This window comes from Syngnathus acus, chromosome 13, assembly GCF_901709675.1.
Source record: "Syngnathus acus chromosome 13, fSynAcu1.2, whole genome shotgun sequence".
In the NCBI taxonomy this organism is placed as follows: domain Eukaryota; kingdom Metazoa; phylum Chordata; class Actinopteri; order Syngnathiformes; family Syngnathidae; genus Syngnathus; species Syngnathus acus.
The window spans coordinates 4,277,516-4,290,665 of NC_051098.1; the positions used below are offsets into that span (position 1 = coordinate 4,277,516).

The window sequence follows — 13,150 nt, forward strand, 5'->3', positions numbered from 1 at the left end:
AGAGAGAGAAAGAGAGGGAGAGATAGAGAGAGAGAGAGACTTTCCAACAGCACTGATAAATCGGCTGAACAAAACGGGGCAATAAAAAATGCTAACCATCACAGACTCAAAAAATACAAACAATTTGTAACCCAAATTGGATTGGTTTTCAACCGAGCATTTTTAAGGGTTTATTGTTTAGACTTTTCCATTATATACTGCACCACACTTGTGATCCCTGAAGTGAATCAGGGGCCGGCTCATTAATTTTCTGAAGACGGGACCTCGCAGCATTTTTAGTCAATAGCAAGTGGCAAAATGGCCACACCCTGTGATGGCTAAAAACAGATCAATTTTGCTGCTTGATTCGTCTTCCACAAAGACAGTATTAATCAGAATACCGTGTTTAGTCAAGTGGGGGCCCATACAACATATAAAAGAAAATGTTGGGCTTGACTTCCCCTTTACATAGAGCCAAACACAGTCATGGGCTAGGTAGTCGCCCCCCTTGTGGGTGGGCAGCCAACATTATAAGTATAGGAATTCTGGAGACAGATGTTGGAAATCCTAGTGCTATCTCGCAGTAAAAGGCTCCACTCCACGGTCGTGTCTTGACCTTTCTGGCATCGTTCAAATGAGAATATGGTAGTTACGATTAGCAAAGCTAAAAAAAAAACGGGTGAAGGATTGTCAAATAGCGCAGACATCCCCTCCATCAAGATCAGTGGTGCCACATGCATGCTGCAGTGAAATGGCAAATATCAAGCTCTGATCTCGCTCCTTTGAGATATGTCACGCCCAAAACACTGAAAATGTCCACAAAGGGTCCACACGCAGGACTAAAAACACAAATGACAAAAAAATAAATGACGCAAACAACAAAAACAACAGAGCTCTTGAAGCCATTTTGAAAATCTAGTTTGGGCAGTGGAGGCCTAATGCCCTCAGCAGAGTTCACCAACAGCAGCAGCAGCAACAGCAGAATAACAGACAGGCAACATGGAAAAGACCGGCAAAATGGAGAAAACAATGGACAATTTAGAAAGCATTTAATTCAGCAAGGAAGAAAGTTGAAACATTTTTTATACTTTAAAATTTGTTCTTAAATATCTTTTTCCTATCAACTGTGGTACACTTTATGCCCTCAAGTCACTATATCCCTGTTTTACATTTCTGTATACTAATTCTATGTGTCTACTGCAATGGCCCAGTTTCTCACAGTAGCATTAAGATGTTCATCCTGTTCCGTTTTACTTCATCTTTCTTTGAATGTAGCTCCCCTGCAGTTTGAATAAAAAAGTGACATCCTTTCTTTGAGCAGAATTACAAATCACTGCACGCATACACAATGACTGATTTTCTTAAAATAAATAACACAATACAGTGGTACCTCTACTTACGATTGCCTGTACTTACAAACTTTGAGTTACGAACCGGAACTTCGCGATTTTTTTGCATCAACTTCTGAACCACCCAACACACACACACACACACACACACACACACACACACACACACACACACACACACACACACACACACACACGCACACACACACACACACACCTGTCTCCTTTGCTCGGCCATTCCCTGTTCGTCTCGGCACGTTGGCAATGTAAAAAACAAGTCGTTTCGTAGAGTATGTCTCTAGGACAGTGGTCGGTCTCAGGGGTTCGGCAGAGCCTCCACTGCGGAGGTCAGAACACGCTTGATTTATCATGTGACCAGCTCAGTGGCCTAGTGGTAGAGTGTCCGCCCTGAGACTGGAAGGTTGTGGGTTCAAACCCCGGCCGGGTCATACCAAAGACTATAAAAATGGGACCCATTGCCTCCCTGCTTGGCACTCAGCATTAAGGGTTGGAATTGGGGGGTTAGATCACCAACTGATTCCCGAGCGCGGCACCGCTGCTGCTCACTGCTCCCCTCTCCCCCAGGGGATGGATTAAAATCACACGGGGATGGGTTAAATGCAGAGGACAAATTTCACCACACCCAGGTGTGTGTGTGACGATCATTGGGACTTTAATCTTTTTAATTAATGTAAATTTGTGATGACGCATATCATTAGTCTCAAAAGGCAGTATGGCCGGTGTTGTGCCAAAGTAGGTACAGTAATCCTTCGTTTTTCGCGGGAGAGGCGTTCCAGAACCACTCGCGAAAAACAAAAATCTGCAAAGTAGAAACGATACATGTATTATTTAGAAATTTAAACATAATTGTATATAAATTTCCAACATGTGGTGTTTATTATTGGCCGCTAGAGGGCATATATGTACAGTGATCTCTCATTTATCACAGTTAATTGTTTCAAGACCACCCGCGATAGGTGAAAATCCACAATGAAGAGAAAATATGTTACAATATCCACACAAAATTTTTATGAACCTTTATTGTATTTTTAAACACTATTGTATTTTTAAACATTTCTTTTTGCATTTTTAAACACCTTTGCAAAAAATTTAAAGTCAAACTGACTTTCGGAAACGTTCTTAAATACTAAATAACTATTTAAACACTTTTGTAAACATTTCAAAGTCAAACTGACTTTCAGAAACATTCTTATTTACTGACATAAGGTCAGATGCCATATTCAGCAGGTGGTTCCATAACTTTGTCCTCACTTTCCGGAATCTCAATTGCCACAGACTTCCCTTGGTTCTTTTCCTAGTGGTCGTGTCAGAAACATAGTGATGGGCAGCTGCTGGCATTGCTTTGTTTTTCCTGAGTTAAGATGCTGTTTTACACGTGCAGGGCTCTGTTGACTGCATTTCTGAATTGCAACGCACGAATCATCTCTGGGTCCCATTCCTCCACCATCCTCTGAAGATCTTTTGCAGCTCGCATTCTGGTTACCAGGTGTTCGAGTGTTAGACTGACTTCTTCTGGATCATCTTCTTCGCCTTCTGTTTTGTCCTCACTCTCTGACCTTGTCAGTTCAGCCAGATCTTCATCCATTAGCGGTTCTCCATGACAGAAAAGCCTTCTCCTTTGACTTGCCTTCCCAGCTTTACTACATTACTGATGGAGGAATAATGACTTTCCTCAAAAGTAGATCCTTTGTAGTCATGGACCACTTCTGGCCATTATTTCTTCCAGGTGGGTTTGAAAGTCTTCATTTCCCTCAGCACCTTCTCGATGTGCTGGAGACACGTCGCTATATTAAATGCCTTCCAATACTGCAGCACTGAAAACTTCACTTCTGCGTCTATGGATTCAACCAGGTCTTGCATGGCATGCTTGGTGTACAGTGCCTTAAAAGCATGAAAAATGCCCTGGTCCATTTGTTGGATGAGAGATATGGTTCTTGGGGGCAAGAATTCAATGCGCACACCTTCGGCACTCAGGTCTTGTGCGTGGCCTCCAGCGTTGTCCATCAGCAGTAAAACATTGAAATTTCGCCCCTTTTCAGAGAGGTAAACCCTCTCAGTACTTATGGAACCAATCTTTTGACAGTGACTTGGTTATCCAAGCTTTCGGACTGTGCATCCAATACACTGGGAGAAATATGGCCAGCAGCCTTGTCTCACATCAGGAGAGTGAAGCGATCCTTGAAGGCCTAAACCCAAGTGCTTTGCCCTCTTCCGTCATGATGAACATTCTTGATGGGATCCTCTTCCAAAACAAGCCAGTCTCGTCCATCTTGAACACCTGTTCAGGCAAATAGCCCCCTACTTCAATGATGGACTTAAAAGTCTCATTTTTATACAACTCTGTACCATCTTTGCCTGCGGAGGCTGCTTCTCCATAGAACCAAACACTCGAGGTTGAATCTCTTCGTGGACTTTTCAAACCAACCATTGCTAGCAGTGACAGGAATGTGTTGACTAGTAGAAGGAGATGCCTGTGAAATTGAAGGTTGAGGGTCGTGAGGGTTGGTATCATCATCATCTGCAAGTTGGCTGTACAGCCGCCTGGCCTTTTCGTATCCAAAGGAATGTTCTTCTTCCTGCAGGAATTTACCCAGGGGGCTAATGCCGACTCCATCCATACTATGCCCTTATTGCGTGGACTTGCTTATTAAAAGTAATATTTGCAGTCAAACGTATATTCTTTATTCTTCTTGTCCTTCTTAATATAACGCACAGTCAACTGATTATGGTGGTCTACTTCGGCGTAACTTCTCCCTTCCTTAAGCATGTCGAGGAGTTTCATCTTCTCTGCTATTGTAAGCATCTTCCACTTATGCTTGCTGTCTCCAGAAGGCATAGAAGGTGCGAGGCATTTTCGTGGCATTGTCGTAGGACTTCACTAAAAATTACAAAGTAAACAATTGACTTCTGTAATGAAGCGCAAGCCCGAGATGCTGCCGATATGTTGACGCGAACGGAGTGGATAAGGTGCGGGAGTCTAAGATAAAGTGGGGTTAGAACTGCTAAGCCAATCAGCTGCAAGGACACCGAAAATTATCGGAATGAAGCACTCTAAATTACGCCACAAAAAAATCTATATATCAATATGTAAAATATTCATCAGGGCTACACACATTATGTACTTTAACTTCATGGGTGCTGATAATGGTAAGTGGGACTCTATATGAATTGCTTGGAACATTTGAGAAATGTTCATGGAATGGAGTTTCTCAATCCAACTGAGTATTTTTTTTCACTTGGAAGTGGAGATATAAACATAGGGCTCACGACCACACCTCCCAGTTCCATATAATGGATGATGCGTAATAGGACATTACAGGAGATCTGTTACCAGGGGGCTGAAGAAGTGGACCATGAGTGGCAGGGTAAAACGGTTTTGTTGTGTTTTCGTGCTGGTCTTGCTGGTGTCCCAAGTTAGTAGGAAACGGCATCAGTAGCAAGAACAAAATAAAACAACGGAGATTCAAACGGTGGAACTTCTATTCACTGGGCAACCAGCTCTACCAATTGAGCTGCAGCCATCCAATAATACTAACATGCTATTGTTGCACTGCTGGTATTTGGTGACACCAAAACCAGCTGACGTATGCGATTGTTCATTTTCGATAACATGGAATAGGATTAGGGCCAATGAAGAAAAAAAGGTCGGCAGAATTCTTTATTCTCCATTAAAGTCAGAATTCTGACTTTTAAGTTTCCTAGTGTACCTTTAAGTCAGTCAGACAGTGGGAAATTTACAATTCTGACGTGAATCCCCACTTTCAAGTCAGAATTCTGACTTTAAAGGCAGAAGGTGAGCAAGTCAGAATTTCCACTTTAAAGTGATGAATTAATTCTGACTTTAAACTGATAACAAGAGAGTTAGAATACTTGAATGAGAATTCTCCTTTCAAAATCAGAATTCTGAGAATACAGTCAGAATCCTACAACCCCTTTTTCCCCCTTCACTAGCCCTATAGTCAGTCCTATACTGTAATATTGTGGCTGAGAAGAAGAAGAAGAAGAAGAAGAAAAAGAAAAGCCCATATTGGCATTTCGCCCACCCACAATTCTCAAATTCCTCATAATTTGTGGACAACTGGCAGCAGGCCAGTCCGGCTCGAACTTTTGGGAAGTGAAACGTATTAGGATGCAGAGTAGAGCCTGGGGAGGGGGGAGTGTTCATGAAGGCGGGGGTTTGCAGTCAATCGCTAGAGTTTAAAAAAGCAAAGTCCAAAAAGTTTGCACCGAATTCATCAGTATCAGAGTGCTCCCGTAGAGAAAGCCTCACAGTCCTGTCGGAACAACGTGCTGTGCTGCGCAAACATGGCACCTGTCTTCCACACTTTAGCGGTCCTACTTACGTCTGTCTTTTTGCAAAGTGCGTCATCAGCTCATCTCAATGACACGTAAGTAGAGCCAATCTCGTTCCGGCTGATAAATAGAATCAAAGAAAGTTTGTTGTCTGCAAGATGTTTGTATTAAGTCGTAACATATCCTGCTTTATTTATTCGATTTATCGATTATACCGTGCAATTATTTGTCACTATGGTACAAATGCAGTTGGGGGAGGAAAACATGAGAAATAACTTGTCACGTCCCAATACTCCTTCGTTTGCTAGTTGCTGACTCAGGTCTCATCATTTGCACATTACACGTAAACATTTGCAGTGATTTTACAACCATTATTGAGCAAAGGCACTTATTTTACATTACATTTAATTATATTACATCTAATTGGTTTGTCTGTTACTTTATATTGCTGCCACGGAGAGATGAAGAAATACATCTTTTTGGAATAACACTTAAGTGAAAATTGGGCTGTGAAATATATATCCATCCATTTTCTGAACCGCTTAGTCCTCACAGGGGTCGCGGGTGTGCTGGAGCCCATCCCAGCCGTCATCGGGCATTAGGCGGGGGACACCCTGAACCGGTTGCCAGCCAATCGCAGGGCACATAGAGACAAACAACAATTTGCGCTCGCACTCACACCTAGGGATAATTTGGAGGGCCCAATCGGCCTACCAAGCATGTTTTTGGGATGTGGGAGGAAACCGGAGTGCCCGGAGAAAACCCACGCGGGCCCGGGGAGAACATGCAAACTCCACACAGGGAGGGCCGGAGGTGGAATCGAACCCGCACCCTCCTAACTGTGAGGCGGACGTTCCACCGAGCCGCCACTGTGAAATATATACGTATACATATATATATATATTCATGCCATCTGTGTGTCTTTTGTATACCCACTCTGTGGTATGGATACTGCTGGGGCCTGAATTTCCCCACCCCTGGGGATCAATAAATATTCAATCAATCAATATATGTGTGTGTGTGTGTGTGTGTGTGTGCGAGTGTGTTTGTTTGTGTGTGTGTATATACGTATGTACTATATACTATATGTGTGTATATGATGTGTGTTCATAATTTTTCTAGAATGTGTATCGCAAACATATGTTGACATCGTTGTTTCTACAGAGGAATTAAGATAATAAAAAAATAAACAAAACAAAATTCCAGTAATGTGACTCTTGACTTGTTTCCCAGTGCAATGCTCGTGTGTCTCTCTATCCATGCAGCATCTTTGCTGTGACTGTGAGCTCCCGGGTTAGAGGAGGGTCGCAAGAAACACTATGCGCACTCATCCACGGGCCTATGGAGCCCGTCGCTTTGAGTATAACCCTGGACACGGACTCTGACAGCGCCATCATCTTGGAGGAGGCAGTCAAACAGGACTTTTACCAGTGCCTCAACTTTCAGGTCCGTTTCTCATTGACTGTTTATCCATCTATCCATTTGTCAACCCATGATTATGTACCAAACAATGTAGCTGGCACCAGCTATCAGCGTGAGTCTTTAGTAAATAACTGTTCTGGACTGTCACACCACAGCGAGTTGTTATGCAACCGAATAGGACTTGCTCATTTTCAATGACCACCCAAGTGACCCCAATCAGTCTGTGATAATAGCTTTTGATTTCACTCGGTTCCCCCGAGTTTAACCCCAGCCGTATCAGAATAGGTCTGGCATTTCTTGACCTGCAGCTCAACAAAGACTGCTTTCTACTGGAGGCCAGCAATGTACCTGCATTCCTCTGGAAAACGTTCCCTCCCCCCAACCCTTCAACCCTCAACACACACATGCGCAAACATACACACATGGAGAGGAAACACCCCCTTATAAATTTTAGAAGCAGTCACTGTCCCTTATTATGTAATAACAGCTCTATTTGCATTCTAAAAACAAGTGAAAACATATGCTTGCAAGTATGGAGTGATTTCATAGATGAATGCAAAGCGGTTTGCTGTTGCAACACAGAACCTCTTGCCATGAGAATGGCAATCTACAAATCATCATATTTGTACAAGAAGCCCTTCCATCTGTTTCTCATTCCACCGCTCCCTCATTTCACATTGTGTTGTCTTCGGTGTGTGTGTTTCTTGGCACCCTAGGTCCCGGCAGTGCGCACTAGTACTGTGGCAACCATAAATGTCACTGTGAAAGGCGAGAGTGGCACAATGAACAAGAAAACCAAAATCCTCATTGTCCCTCCTGCTTTCATCCACATTCTTCAAACTGATAAACCTATCTACAAACCTGGACAGACTGGTAAGTATCACCACAGACATAATATTGAGTTGACAGAGGAATGTTTTTCGGGTAGAATTGCTCGTTGATGCATAACCAGTCTATCTTTGCACTGTAAAACAAAACATTTACAGTAGTGAATAATTTTCAAGACAGAAGACCTGATCACAGCCTCGCTAATGCCTAATACCGCCCCCTCTTTGAGTCCAACCATCCATTATTAATTGTTGCGTATACTGTACTTGTATTCATTACATTCACATCATGATAAATAAATGTTTTGAAACATGTAACACACTGGTCCATCTACTTATTATTGTGTGTTTTACTCCTCTGGCACATTTGTATTGACATTCTATTTGTCTTGCAAATGTGTTTTTCATATTAGTTTCTACTTTAAGAACCATGATTTGAAGCCTAACACCGAAAACAATGTCTTGTTTGCTGTTTGTTTTATTCTGATATTCTACCTGTGTATATAAGGGTTAGGGTTAAAGAACACTTGAAGACCTTTTGCATTTTTTTTTGCAGTGCAGTTCCGGATTGTCTCAATGGATTCTAGTTTTATACCTGTGGACCGGCTGGTAAGTTGCCAATTAATTTTTGTCTTCTGAAGATTTTTAAACTAGATGCAAATCTGAACTTTGCCTGGTGTGATTTTGTGTAAATGTTAAGAACAGGCCTCTTATTTTGATTCAGGAGAGTGGGAGGAGGTAAAGGGAGGGCTGTTTTTGTGGGTTTTGTAGCCAGCGTGGGTGTGATGCGCTGTGTGGAGTACTGTGATAAACATGCTGTCAGAGTTCATTTGCCTCACACTGCATTTGACCCAAACATCTGAATCAATACCGGCTCAAGGTCTTTTCTGTTAGTGGGAAAACAATCTGCTATGCATGATTAACATCTGACAAAAGGAATTAAGAGTACTGCACCACGTTGTTTTCCCCCTTACCTGTTCACCCCATGCTGAATATGTCTACCGGATCAGTATTGTTTTTTCTTTTGTTTGACTGAAAACCGGCAAGCTAGCAGCCAGGGTGATATTTTGTTACAGTATTAAAGGTAAATCAAGCATTACTCTTTCAGGCCTGATGTAAAATTGGGCCATTTTGATGGATTATTTTCATGTTTTAAATTCTTATGTAGCTAAAAACAATGCTGAATAATAAGTGACTTCAACGTCATTGCTTATTAAACTCAATCTGAGAACAAAATGTGCAGTAAGAATGGCATGCACTGTAACATTCTCAGCCTTAACACTTACCTGAATTTTTACTAGGTTAGGTCATGAGCATTAAAATAAACAATTCTGCAGTGAAGTATGCAGCAGACATTTGTCTGAACACTCCGATGTCACACCTACACTCCACAACTTCTAGGGGAAAGATTCCCATGTTCTATGATATTTGGTAACACATTTTCAGTTTTTCTGACATTTTGGCTCTGTCACAGGCTGACAGTATCATATTAACGATAACACACTATTTTCATTTCCTAAAAGAGTCAATTCGATGTACAATAAATACAAGTTTTAGGCTGTGAAGATCTGATACAAATCTGTAATATTTCTGTTATTACGTAAAAAAATGCTTTTTCATTTTAAAAAAAGTACTAGCCAATCAAATTACATTTATAGCCCTTATTTAATATTACTTTAACAACTCTGTCCCGTCCACAAAAATAGTAACTCCTAGAGACACTAGAACCTTCAAATTCCAGACTTGCTGCTGTTTCCCTAATACTAGGGGTGTTCACCATACACACGGTTCAGTTAAAGTTTCGGTTTCTTTTATCGTAATTTTTGGACTAAAAGTTGCTCCGGAATATAGGTCGCATTAGCCATAAAATGCACAATAACATGAAAAAAAACATATATAAGTCGCTCCGGAGTATAAGTCGCATTTTGGGGGGAAATTTATTCGACAAAATCCAACACCAAGAACAGACATGAACGAGCAACAACAGGCTAAACGATACGGTATGCTAACGTGACAAACACAAACGAGGAGCTGAGAACGGGCCTGACGCAACATTCAGAGTTATTAAAAAAAAACTATTACATAAATAACACGTTTATAAAACCATCTGGCGTCACTCCAATTCATTAAATCCATCGATAGTCCTTTGTCAACAATGGGTACGCGCCGCTGACGGCGCTTGCACTTCAAAATATTCCACAGGCCCATATAACGATATATAAATTAGATATCAAATAACTATTATATAAGCAATAATATTATCAAACCATCTGTGCACTCTAAATCATTAAATCCATCGATCAAATTCATCGTCCTTTGTCAACAACGCCGCGCGTGCGCCCTGACGTCAGCCTCGTCGTTATTCCACAGATCTAGTACCGTATTTTCCGGACTATAAGGCGCACCTAAAAACCTAAAATTTTCTCAAAAGTCGACAGTGCGCCTTATAGTCCAGTGCGCCTTATATATGGATCAATTGATGAATTTGTTGATCCATACTGGTTGTACACAGTGCTCTGCCAAAATGTTTCAGTACGTTTTAGTACGACTAGTAAATTACAAGGTCGCATCGCTTCCCAACATTACGGCAACTGTAGTCAGGGGGCGTCACCGAATAGCTGTTGTACCCGCGAGGCTATTTCATTTCAAAATAGGCTGCTCCGTTAATGTTTCGAGTAAATTTACGGATTGATATGGAAGGGAAACATAGGTAAGCATTACCAATGTGTTAGATCGAACTTTAGTCAGTTCTGATCATTTTATAGGAGATCGTTTGAGAAACGCGATTGTTTACACTTTGCTGAGGCTCATGGGAGATTGCGAGCTGAGGCTCATGGGACTATGCGGATGGCTAATGCTTTAACGATAGCTGCTATACGTACCAGGCTATTTCATGTCAAAATAGGCTGCTCTGTTAATGTTTCGAGTAAATCTACGGATCGATATGGAAGAGAAACATAGGTAAGTAGTACCAATGCGTTAGATCGAACTTTAGTCAGTTCCGATCATTTTATAGGAGATCGTTTGAGAAACGCGATTGTTTACACTTTGCTGAGGCTCATGGGAGATTGCGAGCTGAGGCTCATGGGACTTTGCGGATGGCTAATGCTATAACGATAGCTGCTATACGCACCAGGCTATTTCATGTCAAAATAGGCTGCTCTGTTAATGTTCAAAGTCAAAGTCAAAGTCAGCTTTATTGTCAATCCTTCATATGTCAAGACACACAAAGAAACCGAAATTCCGTTTCCTCTATCCCATGGTGACGAGACATACAAGTAGACGACACAAAATAAAAAGATGAATAAATAATAAACCAACAACCCAATAAACCCAATAAATAAGAGGAGCAAAACTGAGCCAGTGCGCATACAGCAGACAGTAAGCATAGCGCAAAGAACAGGACGCTACGAAGGAAGGGGGAGCGAGTTCAGGATCCTAACGGCCTGGAGTACGAAGCTGTTGGAGAGTCTGGTGGTGCGGGAGCGCAGGCTCCTGTACCGCCTCCCAGAGGGCAGAAGATCAAACAAAGAGTGAGCGGGGTGACTCACATCACTCACAATCTTGGTCGCCTTGCGGGTGAGATGGGAGGTGTAAATGTCCTTCAAGGAGAGGAGAGAAGCACCAATAGTCTTACCAGCCGTTTTCACTATGCGCTGCAGGGCCTTCAAGTCGTAGTCAGTGCAGCTGCCACCCCAAACAGCAATACAGCTGGAGAGGACGCTCTCAATGGTGCCGCGGTAAAATGTAGTCATGACGGCCGGAGGAGCGCCCGCTTGCCTGAGTTTCCGAAGGAAGTACAGGCGGCGCTGGGCCTTCTTCGCCAGTGATGCGGTGTTGGTGGACCAGGAGAGATCCTCAATGATGTGCACCCCCAGGAACCTGGTGCTGCTCACTCTCTCCACCACAGCACCGTCGATGGTCAGCGGCAGGTGTTGGGCGTGACCCTTCCGGAAGTCAACAACAATCTCCTTGGTCTTGTCGACGTTCAGCAGGAGGTTGTTGTCCCTGCACCACGTGATCAGAAGGTCAACCTCCAGCCTGTATTGAGTCTCGTCTCCCTTGGTGATGCGGTTGTCGCTGTAGGTGGCAGTGCAGTCATGCGTCAGGAGGGTGAAGAGCAGCGGACTGAGCACGCAGCCCTGGGGGGCCCCTGTGCTCAGCGTGATGCTGGCGGAGATTTTGTCGCCAACACATACCACCTGTGGCCTCTGACAGAGGAAGTCCAGTAGCCAGTTGCAGAGGCAGGTACTGAGGCCCAGCTTGTCAAGCTTGCTGATGAGACGTTGTGGCACAATGGTGTTGAAGGCAGAACTGAAGTCCACAAACAGCAACCTCACATACGAGTCCCTCCCCTCCAGGTGGGTGAGGGCCGAGTGGAGGGCAGAGCAGATGGCATCCTCAGAGGACCGTTTCTGTTAATGTTTCGAGTAAATCTACGGATCGATATGGAAGGGAAACATAGGTAAGTAGTACCAATGCGTTAGATCGAACTTTAGTCAGTTCCGATCATTTTATAGGAGATCGTTTGAGAAACGCGATTGTTTACACTTTGCTGAGGCTCATGGGAGATTGCGAGCTGAGGCTCGTGGGACTTTGCGGATGGCTAATGCTATAACGATAGCTGCTATACGCACCAGGCTATTTCATGTCAAAATAGGCTGCTCTGTTAATGTTTCGAGTAAATCTACGGATCGATATGGAAGGGAAACATAGGTAAGTAGTACCAATGCGTTAGATCGAACTTTAGTCAGTTCCGATCATTTTATAGGAGATCGTTTGAGAAATGCGATTGTTTACACTTTGCTGAGGCTCATGGGAGATTGCGAGCTGAGGCTCGTGGGACTTTGCGGATGGCTAATGCTATAACGATAGCTGCTATACGCACCAGGCTATTTCATGTCAAAATAGGCTGCTCTGTTAATGTTTCGAGTAAATCTACGGATCGATATGGAAGGGAAACATAGGTACCGTAATTTTCGGACTATAAGTCGCACCGGAGTATAAGTCGCACCAGCCATAAAATGCCCAAAAAAGTGAAAAAAACCATATATATGTATATAAGTCGCTCCTGAGTATAAGTCGCCCCCCCACCCAAACTATGAAAAAAACCGCGACTTATAGTCCGAAAACTACGGTAAGTAGTACCAATGCGTTAGATCGAACTTTAGTCAGTTCCGATCATTTTATAGGAGATCGTTTGAGAAACGCGATTGTTTACAGAGGGCTCGTTGGTTATTGGCTAGTGGATGCATACCG

At 42.9% G+C, this 13,150-nt stretch overlaps 1 protein-coding gene across 2 annotated transcripts in view; it reads left to right on the top strand.

The window, feature by feature from the left end:
• Positions 1 to 5,556: 5,556 nt before the first annotated feature.
• LOC119132968 (alpha-2-macroglobulin-like protein 1) overlaps positions 5,557 to 13,150 on the top strand; it is a 63,812-nt gene continuing 56,218 nt past the window's right edge. For both annotated transcript variants that reach the window (XM_037268554.1, XM_037268555.1), the window contains exons 1-4: positions 5,557 to 5,737; positions 6,908 to 7,088; positions 7,781 to 7,937; positions 8,448 to 8,500. In XM_037268554.1, coding sequence (XP_037124449.1) covers positions 5,655 to 5,737; positions 6,908 to 7,088; positions 7,781 to 7,937; positions 8,448 to 8,500 — 474 coding nt within the window. In that variant the 5' untranslated portion in view covers positions 5,557 to 5,654. The remainder of the gene's footprint in view (positions 5,738 to 6,907; positions 7,089 to 7,780; positions 7,938 to 8,447; positions 8,501 to 13,150) is intronic.